Source organism: Phallusia mammillata, chromosome 4, assembly GCF_965637545.1.
Source record: "Phallusia mammillata chromosome 4, kaPhaMamm4.hap1.1, whole genome shotgun sequence".
Classification (NCBI taxonomy): domain Eukaryota; kingdom Metazoa; phylum Chordata; class Ascidiacea; order Phlebobranchia; family Ascidiidae; genus Phallusia; species Phallusia mammillata.
In genome coordinates this window covers 2,033,196-2,054,096 of record NC_137255.1, presented here as the reverse complement: position 1 = coordinate 2,054,096, position 20,901 = coordinate 2,033,196, and the positions used below count along the sequence as shown (strand labels likewise).

Here is a 20,901-nt window from a genome sequence, read left to right as displayed (position 1 = left end):
TGCTTCAGTTGTAAAGAATTGTTACTTAGAAGTATTGCGTCAAAATAAATGCTAGAATATAACAATGGAACATATGATAAAATACATATTTTATTTACGTTTTGTAATGTATGTTATGCATTATAGATGACAACTTATGTAACATTTTAAAAAATATGCTGACCATCTTTTGCCACTGCATACAGGAAAAACTCACAGTGCAGAAAAGGTTTTAGAGTTGTCTTAAAGATTTGACTTTTCTCAACTAACTGTGTTTAATGCTTCGACAAAAAGCATCAGTTCCATGGGTTTGGTGATCTGTATGTGCTTCTCAATATAATGGTAGAAATACTCTGGTGCTTCTAGTCTCATATTCTTCAAGAAAATCAGTGTTCTTCCATCAATGTTTCGAAGTTTTGACCTAAACGAGGTAAATTACATATGTTTTGTTTTAGTGTTATAGCTAGTACCTTTTAGTACCAAAAATGACAGTTAAAACTGAAATATATCTTATTTATTAAGTTACTTACGCTTTGATTCCATACGCATTTGCCCAATCACAAACATCATCACAACTCCATAATTTTGCAGTTGTTTGGTCTGAAGCGTCAGCAGCACCAACATATAATCTTTCATCATCAAACCTCATATGTTGCATCCCCTGACCCTGAAGCTAAGGTTAGCAAGAAAGGTGTTTAATTTCTTGTTTAATTTAACTCAAAAAGTCCAATGAACCTAAACCCTGTTTCAGTTGGCACACAAAGAGATTTGCATACTCTTTTCAATTCGACCTGGGTTGAATGTGTAGAATAAACAATATAAATTCTACATCACCAAGCCAGCATATTTTTGAAACCAGCACGGTTAGCAATTCCAAAATACTGTTCGAGGCATGAGTTTTAGCAAAAAACTACTCACAAGCCACCTGAAAGGCGTGTTGAAAACCAGTGCTCTAAACAGAATAATTATGTCAATGTCATAGAAATTCTAAGATATCGGGCAGATATCTTTGGCTTGGTGAGCCAGTACTTAATGTGATTCCAAGACTTGTTTGGATGCATATATTAAATGATTGCAATAATCCTGCTTTTGATTGGTTTTAAAAAGTGGCTTGAAACCATTCGCTTTTGTCTAAAACTGTTTCTCATTTGTGCCTATTGTTTGTTTACTATTTTTAATCCGAAAGTAAAATGTTTAAATCATTTTACCAGCAGTTTTCCTTTGTCACCAAGTTCCTTCAAAAGTTTTGTGAAACTTGTATCAAACTGTTCATGTTTAGAAAAGTCAAAATATAATTTTGCTCCAAGGATAGCTCCTGCAAATCATGGAACATAAGAAAAATGCTGAATAACAGCTTTTACAAAGCACCTACCTAACCAACCATCAGGTGAGTAACCACTTTCAATCTGCAGGGGAATTATTTCTTTTTGTAGTTTGTAAGCATACTCTCCTTCAGTTCTATAAGTAGAATGATTATACAATGGTTAAAATGGAGTTCGTCTACATATTTTGCTTTTGTTACCCTCGCAAATGTTGTTTTTGTATTGTTTGTTAGGTACCACCACACCCCAGTAATGTGCTACGCAGGTTTTGGAAAACATTTCTGCAAGGCTGTGCTTGCAAAAATTGAGTAAAACATTCTATTCAAAAGGTGAATTTGAAAGTTTGAGTAAGTAAGGCTATTACTTGTTGCATTTTCGGCTGTTTTTATGTATTCTTGAAAGTATTGTGTTACAAAACATGTTTGTTATTCTAATCTAAACACTAGTTGCCATTTAATAACCTCTTTAATCTAAACTAAAAATTTTATTTTTTATAGTTATATAGTTAATATCTTGATCTTATAAATGACTTTACCCAAACCATAACCTTTGCATACCTGCAGTTTGGACTGTCCTTGTATTTCTGTGACATGCAAATGAGCACAACAGCTGATTCTTCAACTGCGTCTGCCATCGCTTGCAAGGTACTTCCCCCCATACGATCCACATCCATCCAAACATTGTAACCGTGGGATTCAAGCTTTTCTTTAATCTGGATAAGTTTGGTAAGTGTGATTTTTTTGGGGTTGTATTTGGGTTATTTTTTGTAGGGTTGGCAAGCCGGTCAATTGACCGGTCAAATACGGTCAATTGACCAGTCAATTGACAGCACTTTATTTAACCGGTCAAATACTATTTTTAATTTTAAAAATCAAATGTGTTAAATTTTTTTGTACTTGCTTTTGGTTGTTGGAAAGGGTAAATTATTTCTAATAACCCTCAGATAGAACAGTTTAGGGCATACTTTTGTATTAATAAGTGCTTTTAAAGCCAATATAGATGTGTTCTGTTCATTTAAAATAAATAGCAAAACAATTAGGAGATACTTTTGATTTGAAATTATGATCTGATTTACGTCATGGCAAACTTTGCAAGGTTTACAATGCAATTAAAAAACATGGATCACTTCTAGTTTATTTAATAAAAAACGTTTTATTTTAATAAAAATCGAGTGTGATATGTCCATGGGGGAAAGTTAGTTCATTAGTATTTACTTGGACATTTTTGTAAATGTTGCACATGTTTATTGACAGATAAAAAAATCTAAGCTATTTATAGCATCTGTGTAAACTTGTAGGTCTACAGTCCTTTTTTCTATAGTTGATCCAAAAATTGTTTGTAGCTATTAGCTTATAATTGCCCTGAATAGATTTTTTTGGATAAGTTCCAGGTCAGTACTGATTGGGATAAAGTACGTACATTTTAAGCTTTTGTATATTCCTTTTTTGTCATGAATAGAGATGTGACAACAGCGTAACAGCATAAATTACGACTTTAAGCAGGATAAGCGAGTTTTACAGTTAAATCTCAGTCAAAATTAGACTTTAATATGATGTATATAGAATATAATGAGAATTCAGTTCACAAATGTGATTACTGAATGAAAATTACAGGCACACAGGTGGGGCCATTGATGAAATGAAGCATGCAATGCAGTCGGAGTAGTCTGTAATATAATATAAACTGAATATTTCCCATTTCACAAACAAATTTATATGAGTTGAAACCTCCATCTCCACTACTTATGGTTTAGAAGAAGATTTAACTTCAACTTTAAACTTAAATTGCATTTTGATGGTGTGTATGGTATTTGACCGATATTTGACCTATTTGACAAGTATTTGACCGGTCAATTGACCAGATTTTATTTGACCGGTCAAATGCCCAACCCTAATTTTTTGGTATAATAACTCACATTGCTTTAATATTTAGATTGTTGTAGTTTTTACATTTATCTCACAGTTTACTGTCTGCAGCTTATGATTTATTGGCTTGAAGCTTCTACATGCCACAGTTTAGTTTTAATGCTGCTCTTTGCAATATACCTCAACTTCTAGCTTTAAAAATGTGAGAGTAAATAAGGTTTCAGATTTGACGTAACAAACAGTATCCTAAAAAAGTATTTCTGCTCTTTTAAATTTTTGGATTAGGCACTGCTTATTTGCTCTATGTTTTTTTTGCAAGTGCTTTTTCGCATGTTAGCGCATAGAGCTATACTTACATACCCTTAGTATTATGTGTTGATTGTCCCAGGAATAGCTGAGCATGACATGTGCCTCATTGATGTCTTGTTCCTATTAAAACACCTGGTTAAGTTGAATTACATTTTGGTATTTTTACAGTCGGATTATTTTCTCACTGTTAATGTTGAGTCATTGCTGTGTAAGACCCACAAAACACCATTTGCAGATTCTTTGAGTTTTCTGAAACAATAGTTGTTTTATAAATATTAACATTTTTTTTTAAATTGTAAATGTCATGCACCATTTGTGTGTTTGGTACAAATACACAATCAAGGTGTTGAATTAATTTAGTTCTTTTAGAAAAAAATGTTGCTTGCAGAAATCCATGTCTAGTTGCAGTATTCTTTATGATTTCTCTTTGCATTATTTTTTATTTTGTCAACATACTATCATTAAATTATTGATACTGCTCCGTGGAACACTCGGGTTTGATTGATCACAGACTAAAAGGCACTGGGAATACTTACGATTTTTCCTCTGCTTTGGAAAACTCTGCAAGCAGTTCTTGGAGTTTTTCATTGCTTTTAAACTTTTCTTGGTTGTTGCTGGTAAACGACAATGCCCAGATTGCATTGGTTGCTGTAGTTTTCTCATTTTCAGTTCCTACATACAAATTGTAAGTTTAAACTAACCTACATCAGTTGTTATCAATTGACCTTCGACCGCACGTATATGATTTATTGGGTTTTAAAGTGCTGCTTTCAAGTGTAAAGCAAAATAATATTTGGATGAGTCGAGTTTTTACTTGGTGAAACACACCATAGCGACATAGCTGTATTAAGGTCACTGCCCTGTAAAAACAAAAGTGACTTTGGAAATATTTGAAGCAATATTTATTTGGGATCTCATAGCCACTGGGCATTTGGGGTCTAATGAATGTATTGTACAAGGTATATAATGATTCAAAACAAATCCTACCTGTTTCCATCATAACTAACAAGCTGTCGAGGATTCCGCTTTCCACTATTGCGTCACTATTTTTGTTGTTACTTGCAAGTTTGGATATTCCCTCAACTAATTCTTCAGCTGAGAAACCTTGTGCTGATCTATGACGTTTTCTCACCAAGGCGCCTTTTAACGTCTGTTAGTTGCATAGGAAATATGAGTCAGTTCTGTGGTAAATGTTTCTTAGTAAATGTAAACCTTAGGTCCAACACACCTTTCGTCCAAAAAACAAATTAAATAAACAAATATAGCAATTGACATTTGGGAGTTTTATTTGTTGTCTCTTTGTAACTGTGTAATTCATCCTAGATAGGCCACATGAGGTTTAAAATACACAATTCTAGTGACAACTGTCACAATTCCACAAGCATTGAAATCAACGCAATCATGTTTTTAGACTTTAAGTTTTCTGGCAAATTTGACGTTAAGTGTCAACTCACTTTTTGTAGCCATTTAATAATGGAGTTGTCTGCCATGATGATCTCATTGTTCTTTTCATCGATGGTGTTGGCTAATATCAACATGCCTGATGCAATAGTTGTAATCTAAAATGAGAAAAAATGTTATGCCTATTAAAGTGTTTGTATTTGTTGAGTTAAACTCTTTTTATTCCAAAGTCTTTCTACTTGACTGACTGTGTACTGACAATTTTTAACCAAAAGATGGACTACAGTTAAGATTTTTTTGTACAGAAAGTGATTACAGGAATCTACTTCGCCAAAATTTAAAAAAAAGTTAAACATTTGTTACCAAGGTTTTAAGGTTGCCAACAGGTAATGAAATATTTTTGTGTGCATACAATGTCAAAATACTCATTTCGGCCTAAATGTATTTCCATGTTTGGTTGTTAAAAGTTTGGCATTACGAACCACATATATACCTTTATACCAAGTTCTTTGCCATTTTGAACAATCCATGCAATGGTGCTCATTCCCTTCCCAGCTCTGTAATATTTACCATTGTTGGGTGGTTTGCTACAGTTCAGAAGAAGCAACATTATCATGTTAATTTCTTGTTGGATTGGCTGTAAATGAGAAATCAACAACAAGCTGTAAGCAATAGATTTGTTTAATGTTTTCATGCATGCCCCACACCAACAATAATGTGAAAATATTCTATGATCAGTCGATTTCCATGGACAGGTTTTGCATTTGATGCAATTGTAGTTCTTTGGTTTTTCTACATTGAAAATCAAACCACCATTTTGAGATTGTTTCTTTAGTAGTTTAGTTTGTTTTAGTAGTTCATTTAGGGATTTTAATCCAGTTCAAGCTTCTTTTTTATTTGGCGTTTTGAATGAAAAAAGTGCTGTTATTTTTAATCATGTAAAGTCAAATGAAAAATTTCTGGACTAAGTATTAAACCATTTGCTCACTGTAATTGTTTCTTTTGTAGTTTGCTCATCAGCTATTAGTTGTAAAAGTTTCAATAGGATTGTAACCAATTGTCGTTTTCCAAGTTCCTCTGCCAGAAGAGTACTAGCATCAGTGAATTTTACCAAAACATTCATCAGGGTTAAGAACAGTGAGTCATCCACTCTGTAATATGTTCTGTCATTTAACTGGTCATGTATTGGCTTGACCCTGGCCAAATGATTGGTTTGACCAGCATCTAACGATGTTATAGAGTTTCCTGGCCAACTTTGTTTCTCAGAATTGGCTTGTGATGGTGGATAAGTTCAGTTAAGTTTATTTTGCTGGGCAAAGGTATTTGTATAAGAGCGGGCGTGAATTTGTCAGGACCCACGACCTGTTTAAAAGAACTACCAGTGCAAGCGGTAAGCGAGTTTATGAAATCAAAGAGAAGTAGGCAGTTCAACGACGGATTCTTAATGAGATGTACTCATTAGGGCTTGTTGTGATCACAAAGGATAAAATTAAAACAAAAAACAGCACATGTGCAACCCTATACCTGTCCTCTCCCTTTTCCGGAAACTTGGAACCGTTTGACGTCAGCAGAATGACGTAGTCGAAGATTGTTCCTACGGCACTGTCGAGTTGGGATAAAGCGTCTCCCATCTTGACCCGGTGTTTATGCTGGAAATGTTTTTTTTTTAGGTAAAGATAAAGATCACTTCTGGTTTTGTGCGAAAAAAAACTATGTTGGTTGTGGATTTGTGTCGGTTTGCAAGTGAATGTTTTGATAAGTGTATTTATTAGTCCTTTCCATGTATGGACCAGAGTTGTGAGTGGTTGGGTTTAGTTGCACAAGACCTGGTTTAATTCGAAGCTGAGCTAACTTCATATTCGGCCACGTATGTGCAGTAATTTCACCTTTTATAATACTGCACCTAATTCAGTCACTATTTGAAAAATCTTCATACAACTTCAGTATGTACAATCTTAGTTCTAAATTAAAACTTGGATGCTTCAATCAATTAATTTACCACATATCTTGTGTAGTAGCTTTGTAGCATTTTGGGAAACTTGTTAGAATCATTTTCAACGTGTCCATTCTTTTTGTCGCGTTTGAATTGTTGCTGAAAACAATCCGCAAATGACGGCAGTTTTTCCACAGTCAACTTTTTTGCCACTTTTTCAGCTGAACAAGTAACAAAACAAACTAAAGAAATCAATTTTGTACAAAAACTCCGAAACAAAACTTAACATTACAAAATTATACGTGTTGTACGTTATTAACTGCACTATTTTCGAGTGAATGATTGCAATAAATGTACCACCTTCGTTTTGGACTGAATTCTCTGTTTCGGGGGTTGCCCCAGTTGCTATGGACGAACCGCTTCCCATTGTCACGTCACAATTGCGTTTCGTTCCACGTCGTTGAGTTGCCAACTAATCAAAAATCATTTTTATGAAATACCAGCTGCAACATGTAATAACGAGACGTTGACAAATGACACAACTGCGCAAAATAATAATAATACTCAGTGAAATGTACTGGGTTATGACAAATTGAACACTATCGAAATTAAAACTTAACTTACACAACAGTATCTAGTTGTATATTTTCGTGAAACCACATTGGTCGTGTTTCTATTACTTAAAGTGTATATTATAGGTTGCATATTTAACGTATGTAAGTTCTACAGAACATTTCTTTTATTATAAACTTCTTTTAATCTAACTTGCATCCTATTCTTTCTGTAGTACGACCAAACGTTTTGAACTACCTCTTTTGTTAATGCCTTGTCTAGTTAAGTAACTAACCAGGCGTCGAAAAACAATCCTTGATGACACACAGAGTATATATTTTTGAGGGGCAAAGTTCCATATGCTTGTAAAACAAAATTATAACACTTTTTTCCATGTTTTACGCATTGCCTCTGAAAAGCCGGTTTAGCGCATACAACCAGCAACGCTACAGACTTTCCAAGCGCAGCTGCCTTACTACGGTTGTCGCTAACCCACCAGGTAAACAGAAACCAAACCCAATTATTTTGCGAACAAAACAGGTCTGACAGCGCACAATAGGCTGTGTGACGTATGAGATCGCACGGTAACCGGCTGCACCATTTACCGAATCCAACCGACTTGGTGATAGTATAGACTCGTTATATGTGACAGTATAGACTCATTACATGCTTTTCGATAATGCCCCAAAACAAGAAACATGTAAGTTTATTTCGCTTGTTGAAAGCCAATCACATCGGACACTTAGTTCAAAAACCTATTGGTTAAAAAATCACCTTATCGTGGATTTGAGTAAACTGCGCAATTGCTGATTGGCTCTCATATTAAACAGGGACCGTTTTTGCCTAATCATTTAATTAACAGTTTGTCGTTGAACGTCCGAACAAGTATCGACCATCCGTGCAGGTTAAAAACTAAATGTTGTCAATTGCAAAGGCAATGGAAAAGTTTTGCTTAAACCACGGAAGTAAAAGCTTTATCACTGTACCAAAATACCATTAACTTTACTAGACAGCGGGCCACAGCTCTATATAACACAAGTTGTGTTTACTTTGATGCGAACCAAACACGTTTGTACGGAGTTAGCAACCACCAATAAAATTGGGAAGTGATTCTTACTACATTGTTAGGTGCCGGCGAAAAAATAGCACCGGGTGCCTTGATCAGCTCAGAAACAAAATTTGAATTAAAATTACTCGCTAACAAACCCTAATAACGAAAGGCCGCATTTAGCCGCGGATTTTAGGTGACACACCTTTGTCTAAAAAAATTATTAAAACGTTGGTTTTTTCTTCTCTCGAAGTTGAAACACGTTTGTATTGGGTTAACAGCCACCGATACGATAGGGCAGTGCTCTTCAACCTTTTTCCCCGTTGTACACCTTTTACAATTTTTGAGCAACTTTGTATACCCTACACATAGCAATTTATAAATGTGCACAGAAAGTAGCAGTCTACCAGTAGGTACTTGCCTGGTCGCGTGAATTATTGTTATACAAGGCCAGGAGTACACAACCTGTGGCCGTGAACATGTAAACTGAAATATTTGGATTTGCAAAACTTGTTTGAGGGGCTGGAAAAAATATTAACAGCCCAGAAGCCGCATGTTTGAGACTTTTAGTAAGCCTATTATGGGTAAACAATGCGAAAACAGGCATCAATACCGTCACAGTTTAGATGGTGACGTTATAAACAGTAAAGTCTAATCCCTAGACTGTTCTACGTAAGCTAGAAATTAAATTGGCTATCAGGCACTGTTAATAAAGATTTACGATGCGGCCGTCACAGTGCACCTCCTGTGCTACGTCCAGGAAATTTAGCATACAAAAGTGTGTAAACGTAAGAAGTTGATTTAATGGCTGGCTTGTTGCTGCATTCTTTCAGCGATTTGGACATGTCGTGTGGTGTTGACTTGTTCAGATGTGGTGTGGTGTTACGTGTTCTCAAATTTTTGTATTCGCAATCCTTTACTCCAAGAATAGAAAAAGTAAAATTTCAGAAAGTACATTGTTCAACCTTAACAGATACTCCAGGTATGTGTTTATTTGCTTCATAATTCACATTATTGACGCAACAATCCCAACCTGACGCAATAATATTTACAACAAGCAGGTCAGTCTCACATAGGTCACCATGCTATGTCTTCCTGCATTTCATAAAAATAGCGATGTTTAGTAACACTGACCTCCGCTGTATTCCCTTCGTATACCTTTCTTCAGTCGTATACCCTAGTTTTAATGTGGTATACACTTGGGTATACAGTATACCCGGTTGAAGAGCACTGCGATAGGGCAGTGATTCTAACTACATTTAGGTGCTGGGCAAAAATAGCACGGGACGCGTTAATAAGCTCAGAAACAAAATTGGAAATAAAATTACTCGCTAACACTGCACTGAAATAGTTTTACGGACCACACAACCCAAATTCAAAAGGCCTCATTTGACCCGCGGGTATCAGGTGGCACACGTTTGTCTAATAAGTTAGAAATCCTTGTTTTGTTTCTGCTCTCTAAATCAAGAGTTGTTGATACAAAATACAACTTCCTGTTTTGTTATAGCAAGTAAATTCAACTCTTCGGGCAACTTTTTTACATTGCCTTACCTGTGAATCTGGCGAATTTGTTTCGAAAAAAATAGTTACACTTCTAAAATCATTTATTTTCAATTAAATTGGGTACATCAGTAAGGAATATGACCTAAAGTCATCAACAGAATGCTACAGAATAAAACACATCATCAAAATGCTACAGAATAAAACACATCATCAAAATGCTACAGAATAAAACACATCATCAAAATGCTACAGAATAAAACACATCAACAAAATGCTACAGAATAAAACACATCATCAAAATGCTACAGAATAAAACACATCATCAAAATGCTACAGAATAAAACACATCAACAAAATGCTACAGAATAAAACACATCAACAAAATGCTACAGAATAAAACACATCAACAAAATGCTACAGAATAAAACACATCATCAAAATGCTACAGAATAAAACACATCAACAAAATGCTACAGAATAAAACACATCATCAAAATGCTACAGAATAAAACACATCATCAAAATGCTACAGAATAAAACACATCAACAAAATGCTACAGAATAAAACACATCAACAAAATGCTACAGAAAAGAACACAGAACTTCAGGGTGTGTTTAAAATAAACTATGTACAGTCAAGATCTTTTAATGCCTTTGTAAAAAGCATCAGATCTTTTGAACTTTCGATTCCGAGCTGTTCTTTGATGTGACTGTAGAAAACCTGTGGTGTCTCGGTTTTCAGTGTTTGCAGAAATCGAAGCGTTTCTCCGTCAAGGTCACTGACTTGTGACCTACACAGAGCACGATTTTGAATTTAGTGTGGTTGGACGTATTTGGGGTTAAAGTTGATACCGACAATAAATAACTAAGGAGAAAACAAAGAATTTGCACGTTAGTTAAGGGTTTTTATAGTTGGTATGTTTTTCTCCTCGTTCCTAGTGAAAAAAATAATTTAGAAATCAATTGCAGCCTTGGAACACAACTTTTGGGTTGTTTATTTGCAGCCAAGTGGAGGGTCCTAATAATCAGTGAGTCGAACCAGAACTGAACCCGATCCGCGAACCGGTCTGAGCTGTTTATTTCATTAAACCCGAACCGCTAACTACAATTTCCTAAAAACACGAACCGGAGTTTAACCCTATTTTGTTAAAAAATACGAATGAAAAAACAACGAATGAAAGGTGTCACGCAGTGCACTTTCAAAATGATTTTGGAACTTGATAAAGCCGTGTAGATGATGGTCAGTTTAAAAACCGCAATACCTATTGTAGCCCCCCCCCCCCCCCCCCTCCCAAGTCGTGGTTGCAATATCTTTTTTTAAACAGCATCTTTAATGAGCTGCAGATTCCTACTTTCGTGTGCCAAAATTGATCTTGGCAAACAAAAAGTTCACTTAAATATTCATCGTTTCGTATATGGAGTCCGCTTTGACAAAACCCGACATTTGTGAACAACGCAAAAAAGTTTCTCACGAATTTATTTCATGCTGCTCGGCCCATCGTTGAACTTCCTCCGATGTCATATTTACCATCGAACTGGAACTCGGTATTGGTTGCGGGTTGTTTGTTTTTCGTCGTTTTGCAGGAGGTTGCTGTGAATAACATATAATTTTGCTACGATTGTCATTTTTAAATGTGTTGTTGTTTTGCCAAAAAGTTGATGAATTAATCTACCTCGCCGACTTCTTTTTTCTTTCCCAAAAGTGTTTCAATTTCCTTTACCAGTTCCTGTACGGATGCTTGAAACTCACCAATGTCGGTGAAACTTATACGGAACTTATCGCTTATCAGTATGCCTAAAAAAGGTTTGACACTTAACTCGGCTGATAAGTGCTATGTCGAGCGTTTTATTTGTGTGATTCTCACCTAGCCAACCATCGAGTTCGAGGTTTTCCATTTTGAGTGGAATAATTGTTTTGCTCAAATTGTATGCATATGTTGCCTCTGTTCTAGATTTAAAGCCAAGATTGTCATAAAAAAAATTATTTCAAACCTAAACACGACACAGCTGCATTTTTTTATTTACGTGTTTTTTATTCAACTTTTTTATGTGGACATTTAACGTGAAGTAGCATGCATCCACATTTTATTTGAATGTTTAAGCACATGTGTTTACTTGCAGTTTTGACTTTCCTTGTATCCTTGCGACATGCAAATAATCACAATCGCTGATTGTTGCACTGCTTCAGCCATTGCCTGCATTATATCGCCTGACATATCTTCAATGTCAATCCAAACATTGTAACCACGGTCTTGCAGTTTTTTTTTGATCTTTACAAAATATCTTTGTTTTAAAATTGGATGCTTTGTAGGAATTGTATTGATTGGGATTGAGGTTAAAATCTTTTTTGCTTGTTTCGGTTCCTGTGATTCGAATTTAGGCCCAAAACAAAGTCGGTGATAATTGTCTTTTAGTCACCTATTTCGGCTTACCTTTTTCACTGTTGGTTGGTTGTCCCAGCAATAACTCAACATTAAATTGTTCGGTTGTAAGTTTTTTTCCTGGATAAAGAAAAAAGTGATAACGCCTAGTTTGGTTTTTGTAGACTTTTATTACCAATTCTTGTTTTTTGTTGTATTTTGCGTTTCTTAGCTGCCACAATGCACCAGAAGCCGCTCTTTTAAGCTCTCTTAAAACAATAAATCAAAGTACTGAACTGTCATTAAACAAACATGGAAGTCGAATATTAGTAAAATATCAGTTGCAGTTTCGATATTTATTAGTTATTGCACTGATTTAAAACTACATGGAACAAACTTGTTTTTGTGGCTGGTTAACGTTTCAAGTTTTTCAATGACTTTTTGTTCTGTAATTTCCTTAATGTTTTCTTTGACAAACGACAAAGCCCAGATGCAATTCACAGCTATAGTTTGTCCTTCCTCGTCACCTGGAAAAGTTAATAAAGTTGGGAACAGGGCGATAGTTTTATCTCAGGAACCACTACTGTTATTTTTTAAGGCTAATGTTTTGCGACTAATACAAATACATTTGCGTTGCGTTACCCTTTTTAATTAGCTCCATCAGTTTGGGCAGCGCTTTGCTCTGTAGGATTACCGCGCTGTTCGTGTCGTTATTTGCTAGTTTGGTCAATCCAAGAACTACTTCTTTAGCTGTGAAGCCTACTTTAGAACGAAGATTATTATCGTTGTTAAGTGCGTCAGTCAAGATCTAAGTACAATAACATGGTTTGTTTGTTAATTAACTTCAAACTTTATACAGCTCATATCACCACAGTGTTTTTTTTACCGTTATTAGAAAAGAAATGATATGTTTCTCGGCTAGCGGACTTTTGTTCGTGTCGTCAAGGATATGTGCTAATGTAAGCAAAGCACAAGTGGAATTTGTGTCAATCTGCAAAAGGGTCGCAAAGAGTAAGTAAAAACGAACGTTTTGTAAAATACACCTGCAATTATGTTTTAAATCATGAGTTCCATATAAAGATTTTGAAACTTTTCACTACACAGTTTTATGTCAACCACCTGTGTTTTTGATTTTTTGGCGTACAATCCAAGCACTTCAACGGTTTTTGCCGTGTAGCATGTTTTGTTGCTGCCAGACATCGAACAGTTGTAAAGGATGGTCAGCGAATGCATGACAATCCTGCCATCGGTCTGTTGAGTAACAGCGTAGTGCAAAATCAGTGAGCAAAAAATACTATAGGAATGATACTTTGTTTTTGTCGAAGGTTGTTTCGTATTTTTCGAGGAATCCCGTCAGTGTCTGTAAAACTCCACAACTAGCTATCGCCTCCGATAAGGCTGTGCTCGAATCAGTGTACATCATGATGACAGAAAGCAGTGTTTCAAGATCCGCCATGCAAGTTCTAAAATGAACTATAATGAATTGATTTTTGTATTTAAGTTTATGATGCATAAACACTTGCAACATTTCTTTCTTTTCGAGCTGCTGCTGCAGATTGTTGAGATGTCCCTTCATGAGCTGTGCTGCGCTATTTTGTGCCAAATAATCTCCAACTGTCTTTTGATGCTTAATCAAAAAAGGAGCGTTTTAGTGGGAGGGGAGTTAAGCAGGCGTTGTTATGCAAGATACTTGCTGCCGTTATTTAAATATTAAGATTTCAAATACACAATTATTGTTGTCTTTTTATGACATAAAAAAAACTAGATTGCCGTTTGTAATAATCTAATTGCGGTTTGTTTGTTTTTAAATAACTGCCTTTAGTTTACTGTTATCGATTACAACTAAGGTCAAAGATAAATAAAAAGCATTCCAGTTATTACCGAAACTATTGTACATGGTTGCTTGTGGTAGTCATACAAAACGTTCAACACATTCTTCAGCTCCAACTTGTCCCCATCAACGTTTTCCAGTGCTGCATTCCAGCTATTCGTAATTTCTCGTGGCACATCTACAAATCAAGTTTTACGAAAGTGAAGTATATTTCAGTTTATGGTTGACTTTGCCTGGGATTATAAACGCAGAGTAAAATAGCTTTCTTGTTTACTAGCCACCGAAGATATACTATCTTTTTTTAACAAGCCAACATGTGGATAGTGTATATATATTGTAATCATAGGCGTCGATTTTTTAGCATATATTTTCATGTGTGGGGTAGCAAACTTGCTGAAGTCAAGTGGTTCGTTGTTACGGTGTAGCTTGTTATCGCTGATAATGCTTAAAGACGTGCTTTACCACGTATATTTGTCAAAGTCACGTCACAAGTCGTCCAGCTAGTTATGATGTCTTTATAGATTTGTGATATAATGACTGCTGTGAACATACTGAATAGCGGCGGGAAAAATCTTGTGCTGGCGAGTGTTGTGCAAAACGAATAGGCGTTGTAGTTTTGACAGGTAATTTAAGCAAACGGGTGGTTGCTCTATCTGAAGGAAATTGATTACTACATGTAACAATAACATGATGAACTGCCAATTAACATTTAGCATACATAATAACGTCAAAATTGACACTGTAACGTCTTAAACCTTGTTTAGGCTTGCTCCGGGGGGCTCTGGTAGCAAACTTAACGACAACCGGTGGCAAGTGTAGCGCAAAATGGGTTTCCCCATGCGTTGTTTACAAGCGACAAGAACTTCGGGTCGCTTGCTTTGCACGTGCTCGAAATAAACCGACTATTAGAAAGAGCGCATATGAATGAAAGAAACGCATATGTGTAATGCACAAACATAAACATGGCCAGGCAAATTCTGGGGTGGCAGAATAGCTATTTTATAATGGCTGCCAGCCCAGAAGATTTATGTGGGAGGCCACCACCACAGCCACCCCAAGAATCGACACCTATGATTGTAATGAACCAAACTGGTCAAGGATTGTGTTTTTGTCTGATCCTTTGTGTTACCTGTAGTTTGGTCGTCGTTGTAACATGTTCCCAGAGTTAAAAAAAAACAATGCCCTTTGTCTGACAAGCGCAATGTGTGTTGTCTTAAATAACAAACTCACAATACACTCATAAAACACCACGGCTGCTCTTCTTTTTAAGAAGACAGTGGTTGGAGTTTGGGTATTTTCAATTTAAAATGTCATTATCACGCAATGGCCTTTACAGGTAACTGATAGGTTGTTTTTTTTGTCACGATTTTCCCTCAGGTGCTCTTTTGTTGAGTAAAGGGTGGTTCTACAACTGCCCTTTTTAATGCAAATTATGATTGATATTTGTGTACTGTATAAAAAACTTTGTGTTGTATAAGCACCAAAAAACACAGCTTAGTCATCACATTTTTTTCGGTAGTGTTTTTCAACCTTTCTCTTAGTCGGCCCTTCCAACAAGTTCTCGCATCCATTCTGTATTTTTTCGAAAGTGGTTGTTATTGTGGTTTATGATATTTAGGCATTCTTGCACCTACTCGAATGATACCTAGTTTTACAATTAAGCTAAGTTTTTCAAACGTAACCTATAGAATTTATGATCAACCAGTGAAACAAGCACTCAGCAACAATATGTGTTTTGCATGGCAAAAGTGCGATGAAGCCCATGCAAACGTGGAAAATTTTTGTTTTCGTCCTAATTTATTGTCATTTGTTGTTAAAACTCCATGATTAATTTTGACCTAATATCTTAAGCAAGACTTTAACGCAAAGAAAAACCAAAAAAAAAGAATTATTTGATACATATTCAACCGTTTAAAACAGCTTACCCATCGGTGTCGGTGAGACAGTTTCCTTGGTTTAAAAAATTTATAACTTATTGATTAAAATTGGTATACACATAACCTAATTTCTGAAAGTGTTAGGTTTGCAAATAAAATTCATTCTGTTATCTGTTTCATTTTCAACTTTGCGAAAGCGTCGACACTAATAGCTTAAAATTTTGTGACCTTGCTTACGATGTCAAAATCACAAAATGCGGAACCACTGGCCAAAAGCAACCAAAGCGTTTTGACAACGAAAGACAAACTAAGTTGAAATGTCAATGATTGTGTTCTTGAACAATAGAACAAAACATGATAATTGAACAAAACATGATATTGTGTTTTCTCTACTGACGCCACCTCTGTTTCACCTCTGACACAACAAACTGAACTAAATGTAATTCTATTACACCCGACGAAGGACTAAACAAAACGGCTAGGTATATTAAACACGCCGATTTTAATAAACAGCCATGAATTCAATAGTTTTCAAGCTAATAAAACAATTGTAAAACGTAAAACGCTCCGATCGTAGATTCATATCCGACAGTACTCCAGATTTTGTTTTTGATTTCTGAGTTTTTCTGAATAAACATGCATTTGGTGAAGATTTTGTATGGTTTATTCTGCATACAATATCATTATTAAATGAGATTGTGTTGAACTAGTAAATATAAAGAAAAGTAAAACATTTGTATCTTGTGCACAATTCTGTACTTGCAAATGATTAGCCACATCGTGCAATTCCGTAAACATAGTTTGATATACAAAAAATTTTGGGATACAAATTGGTGTTTGGTTATATTAGCCCACTATTTGTTCTGGTATCTAAAAAGCTTACCTTTTTTGAAACAGTCTTACATCTTGACGTGCAAGCGGTTTCCATACTTAAGTCAGTACACCAATAAAACTCAACGCACAAAACAAACATATTTAAAAAATATGTATTACCGAACTTCCGACAACGAGTACAGACAAGAATTGTTCAATATAAAACCTGTGTCATTGACAGGACAAACAAATCTTGTTTGATCCGTGTTTTTGACACATAAAACAAGTGTAACTGGATCACGAACAAGTGATGAACTTATACACTGATATTAATTTACACTGAGAAAAGTAATGTATGATGCTGTTTTGTTGTTAAGGCTGTATGTCCACTGTTGTAGTTTACCTGCAGACATTTTTTTGCCAAAACTTTCAAAGCAGTCGAATTCAGTCATTGTGGTGCTTTAGTCGTTTTGTTGAACTTCATAGCCACATTGATTCCAAATAAACAAAGTTTTGTTTGCTGTTTAGTTTGTTTGACACTGTACAGCCCTGCTATGTTGAATAAACAATATGTACAAAATAAACCTTTTTAAAGCAAAAGGTTTCGGAATTTAGAATCGACAGTAGTCACCTCTACCCACCTAAATTGTGCTAAATAATTAAAGCAAGTATTGAAATGACAAGTTAGTTTTATCTATTGCTTTTATTTCTAAACCGACTCATAGCGTGCGCTAAATATGAATAAAATGAGTGCATTCACTTTGTTCCGATGGGTATCCCTTGAAATACCCTTGATTACAGTGTAGGCTTGTGTGTTTTTAACGTTGACTTTGCTCAATACTTTGTGCCTTTGTTTGGCTTGGTACAGGCTTTGTCGGATTTCCATACCAACTTCAAGAGTCGTTTACCTTCCCACGCATGTAAGGAATAGGTTTCAAATTTTAATGGACGTTTTAAATTACATTTCATTGTAAACACGCTTTACTGGTCCAGCAAAGTCACAAATAAAGTGTAGGGGTACACAACCTGCGGCCACAGAGACGTGTTTATGCAGCAATGTGTATGAACATGTGTATTAAAATATATGCCCTGGCGGCCGTGACGTAAATAGAACTCTTTTGCTAAATATTTGCATTTCAAAACCGCTCTATATAGATTTTTTGGGTGTGGAAATAATGTTACAAGTCTAGTAGCAAAGTGCATACGACTTGTTTGTTCGCCTATTATGTGCAGACAATGCAAAAAACACGCACCACAAGCGTCACAATACAGATGAACGTCATGAATAGTTAACGTTGATCGTCATTTCGGTCTGTGCATTAAGTTAGAAATTAGTCTGGGATTTCCGGCGCCGTTAGATGGCACATATGTATGAGACAAAACTATTTCTCTACATCAGTAATTTTGAAACAAAAACAAGAAGACAATCGACAGCCGTTGGTGAAATGAGGATCTGCGATGCGGTCGTCATAGCGAAAAGGTTGTGCACCCTGCTAGAGCAATAAACATCGTGTTTCAAACTCTCGTACTTCACTGCATTTTAACACCTTGTCATCTCTACCAAACCCAAGCTTTCATCAGTAAAATATGCATTTTGTATGTAATTGCGCACACATTATGCATGGTTTGTAGCAAATGCCCTGCCATCGGATATACGTCGTAACTTCGCATTCGTTCTTAGGCAACATTTCGTTTTTATATTTCTAAAAATGACCTTTGTCCGTAAGTATATACATGTAGTCGGGACTTTTTTATTTATTTTTTTGTACAATTTTATTATCTTAGGTTTTGTTACAACCACAAACCGCAGTAAACAGGCACATTTTGGGACAATTTTGTGCATGAAAAATGGTAACACCGCATTTTAGATCGGACTTTTGCTTCGTCAAATGAATAAGCATATATACAACACAAAAAAATATTAGTAATCAAGCAAGTTTACGTTCAGATTTTACAATGTACGCAATCGTATTTACTGCTACGAAATAATACATGTAACCAAGTACCTTCTTTACACAAACGCTTCGACGCTTTCATTGCCTAAATAAGCCTAAATTTCTTGCAACGAAACATGAGTTTTGTAGATTTCAATTTTTCCTCGCCATCCCATGCTGGCCATCTTGTCTCGGCAGTGCCATTGTTATCATCATTGCAAATATTTCTATGCCATTCTTCATTTAACCACCATCCTCCCTGCTTGTACCACCAGCCAGCCTCCTTTGGGTCACTGCCCGGGCAGTCTGGGTCTCTTCTGAAAAATATAGTAACGAATATTATTGCGTTTTTAGTGTAAGACTGTTTAGAGCAGCGGTTTCCAACTTTTTTCGGCGAAATCCTTTCCTAACAATTCGAAATATTTTTATACCTACTTAATATAGTAGATGCTAAATCATACAAAGTTCATTTAAAATTGGGTATTTTATCAACTTCACTTATTATATTATTAAAGCTGAAGTGTCTATTTTCATGCACAAAGAAAATTAAATTCCTCCCCTCAAGTTTCAAAATTCCTCCCAGGTTAAGGTCACTGGTTTAGAGTGATAAATTTTTAGGTTTTTTTGAAATTTGATAAATTTAAAAAAAAAAAAAAACTTTTCTGGTCAGGTTAGGGTAAATTTGAATGACAATGTCGCGTTGGTTAAAATAACTTTCTGGCCCGTTTTCTGCTGTGATTTGGCAAACAACTATTTTTGGTCGTCTTTAAATGACCTTTGAAGCGACGTAAATCTGCGTCAAGCCAGCTAACTGTTTTTTAGGAAAATATTTTTTATTTGGAAAGTATATTTGCTTGATATAACTTAGCAAGATTGGGTTTCTTTTAATTCGAATTTTCTGTATTGTTTTACTTACAGATCAATGTTATCCTTTACGTTGAACTCTATTCCGCTGCCACTGTCTGGTGAAGTTTCATCCGAAGAAGAAAAACCCTTGATACATAGCCTGTAGTTTTGACACTGGGATAAAACTCGGAAACAACTGTTCAAAAACAAGGTAACATTATTACAAGATATGTTGGTGTCATACAGAAACATTGCCTTCCTAGCTTGACCACACTTCTATGTAATGCAGGTTAAACGTATTTAGGCTAATTTTTTGTTTAACTTGGTTGCATTGAAAGCTGTTTTGGTTACAACCTTAAGGAGTAGGAGTCGTATCAAAATCAAAAAAGCTCGATTCGGGATCTTATCACTACTAGTTGTTATGTTGTATTGTTGTCACCTGAAATCAGCGTTGGTTTTATTGTCATCAAAATCTACGAGTTCGGCACGAAGTTTGCACTCGGAACATTTGAAGTCATTTGTTATTTGATGAACATTTTTGAGACCTGTTAGAAAGTTAATTATAAGACTTGATTTTTCTCAGGTAGCAGCGTTTTTTACTTACCCCACCAAAATTCTCCATTCAGATGTACGTCCCCGAATCCTTTTTTATATTTTCTCCAGTTTTTCTGAAAGTCTAAACTCCCGTTTAAACGTTGCTGGAATACCTAAATATTGCAAAATAACAATAATTCTATAAAGAAACAGACATTGCGTGAAACAATATTGCAATAAAGTGCTGATTAAGTCCTCTGTAAACCAAAAAACAACGTTTACACGAACGGTAGTTTGAGAAGCTTAGGGCATGTAGCCATTCGCTTCCAGGCCAACGTGTTAATTCAGACTCTTAGGTATCCGTCTTCCATAAATTTACCTATAGCCGTTAATGGTTAATTAATTTGTGCAGTATCGTCTACGCGTTTGGGTTTCGGAATGAAAGTGTTTTTTTTCCTAACATAATCTACCAGCATCGAGGGCATTTTTTAAGATGGCAACAACTAAGAGTTCAACAAGATTTTTCTTAAAAAGTCGTGTCTTCAACTGTTACATTTATTGTCCACTTTTATGTTACACTTACCAACCACCCCTTGCTGCAAACAGCTTCCCCCACCTCCGATATAAAGTTCATGGTCAAATTTTTCTCCCAGCATATTGTCGAATCTAAAATCAGAATTTTGCAAAAGTCAGTACAAGTCTGTATGGTTTGATGTGAGGTAGGCAATAGATTTTCGCCTACAAGACTCTGGGTTTTTTAATGAAAACTTTACGAATTGTCTTTAAGCAACGTA

The 20,901-nt window shown here is 35.6% G+C and overlaps 2 protein-coding genes and 1 long non-coding RNA gene across 3 annotated transcripts; 1 reads left to right on the top strand and 2 right to left on the bottom strand.

The window, feature by feature from the left end:
• Positions 1 to 240: 240 nt before the first annotated feature.
• LOC145225051 (uncharacterized) lies at positions 241 to 5,507 on the bottom strand. Its single transcript, XM_080091693.1, has 11 exons — positions 5,370 to 5,507; positions 4,930 to 5,034; positions 4,463 to 4,625; positions 4,012 to 4,147; positions 3,661 to 3,724; positions 3,527 to 3,595; positions 1,859 to 2,013; positions 1,352 to 1,437; positions 1,188 to 1,294; positions 510 to 652; positions 241 to 400 (listed from the first exon to the last, which is right to left on the bottom strand). The coding sequence occupies exons 1-11, from the start codon at positions 5,490 to 5,492 to the stop codon at positions 241 to 243; spliced, it is 1,311 nt and encodes a 436-aa protein (XP_079947819.1). The 5' UTR covers positions 5,493 to 5,507.
• On the top strand, positions 349 to 19,709 carry LOC145225067 (uncharacterized). Its single transcript, XR_013859799.1, has 6 exons — positions 349 to 409; positions 571 to 657; positions 1,191 to 1,366; positions 1,535 to 1,630; positions 1,865 to 2,026; positions 19,646 to 19,709. It is a non-coding gene; the product is annotated as an uncharacterized LOC145225067 (long non-coding RNA).
• LOC145225061 (ficolin-1-A-like) lies at positions 18,565 to 20,804 on the bottom strand. Its single transcript, XM_080091703.1, has 5 exons — positions 20,691 to 20,804; positions 20,178 to 20,280; positions 20,013 to 20,118; positions 19,644 to 19,769; positions 18,565 to 19,044 (listed from the first exon to the last, which is right to left on the bottom strand). The coding sequence occupies exons 1-5, from the start codon at positions 20,739 to 20,741 to the stop codon at positions 18,834 to 18,836; spliced, it is 597 nt and encodes a 198-aa protein (XP_079947829.1). The 5' UTR covers positions 20,742 to 20,804; the 3' UTR covers positions 18,565 to 18,833.
• Positions 20,805 to 20,901: the final 97 nt, after the last annotated feature.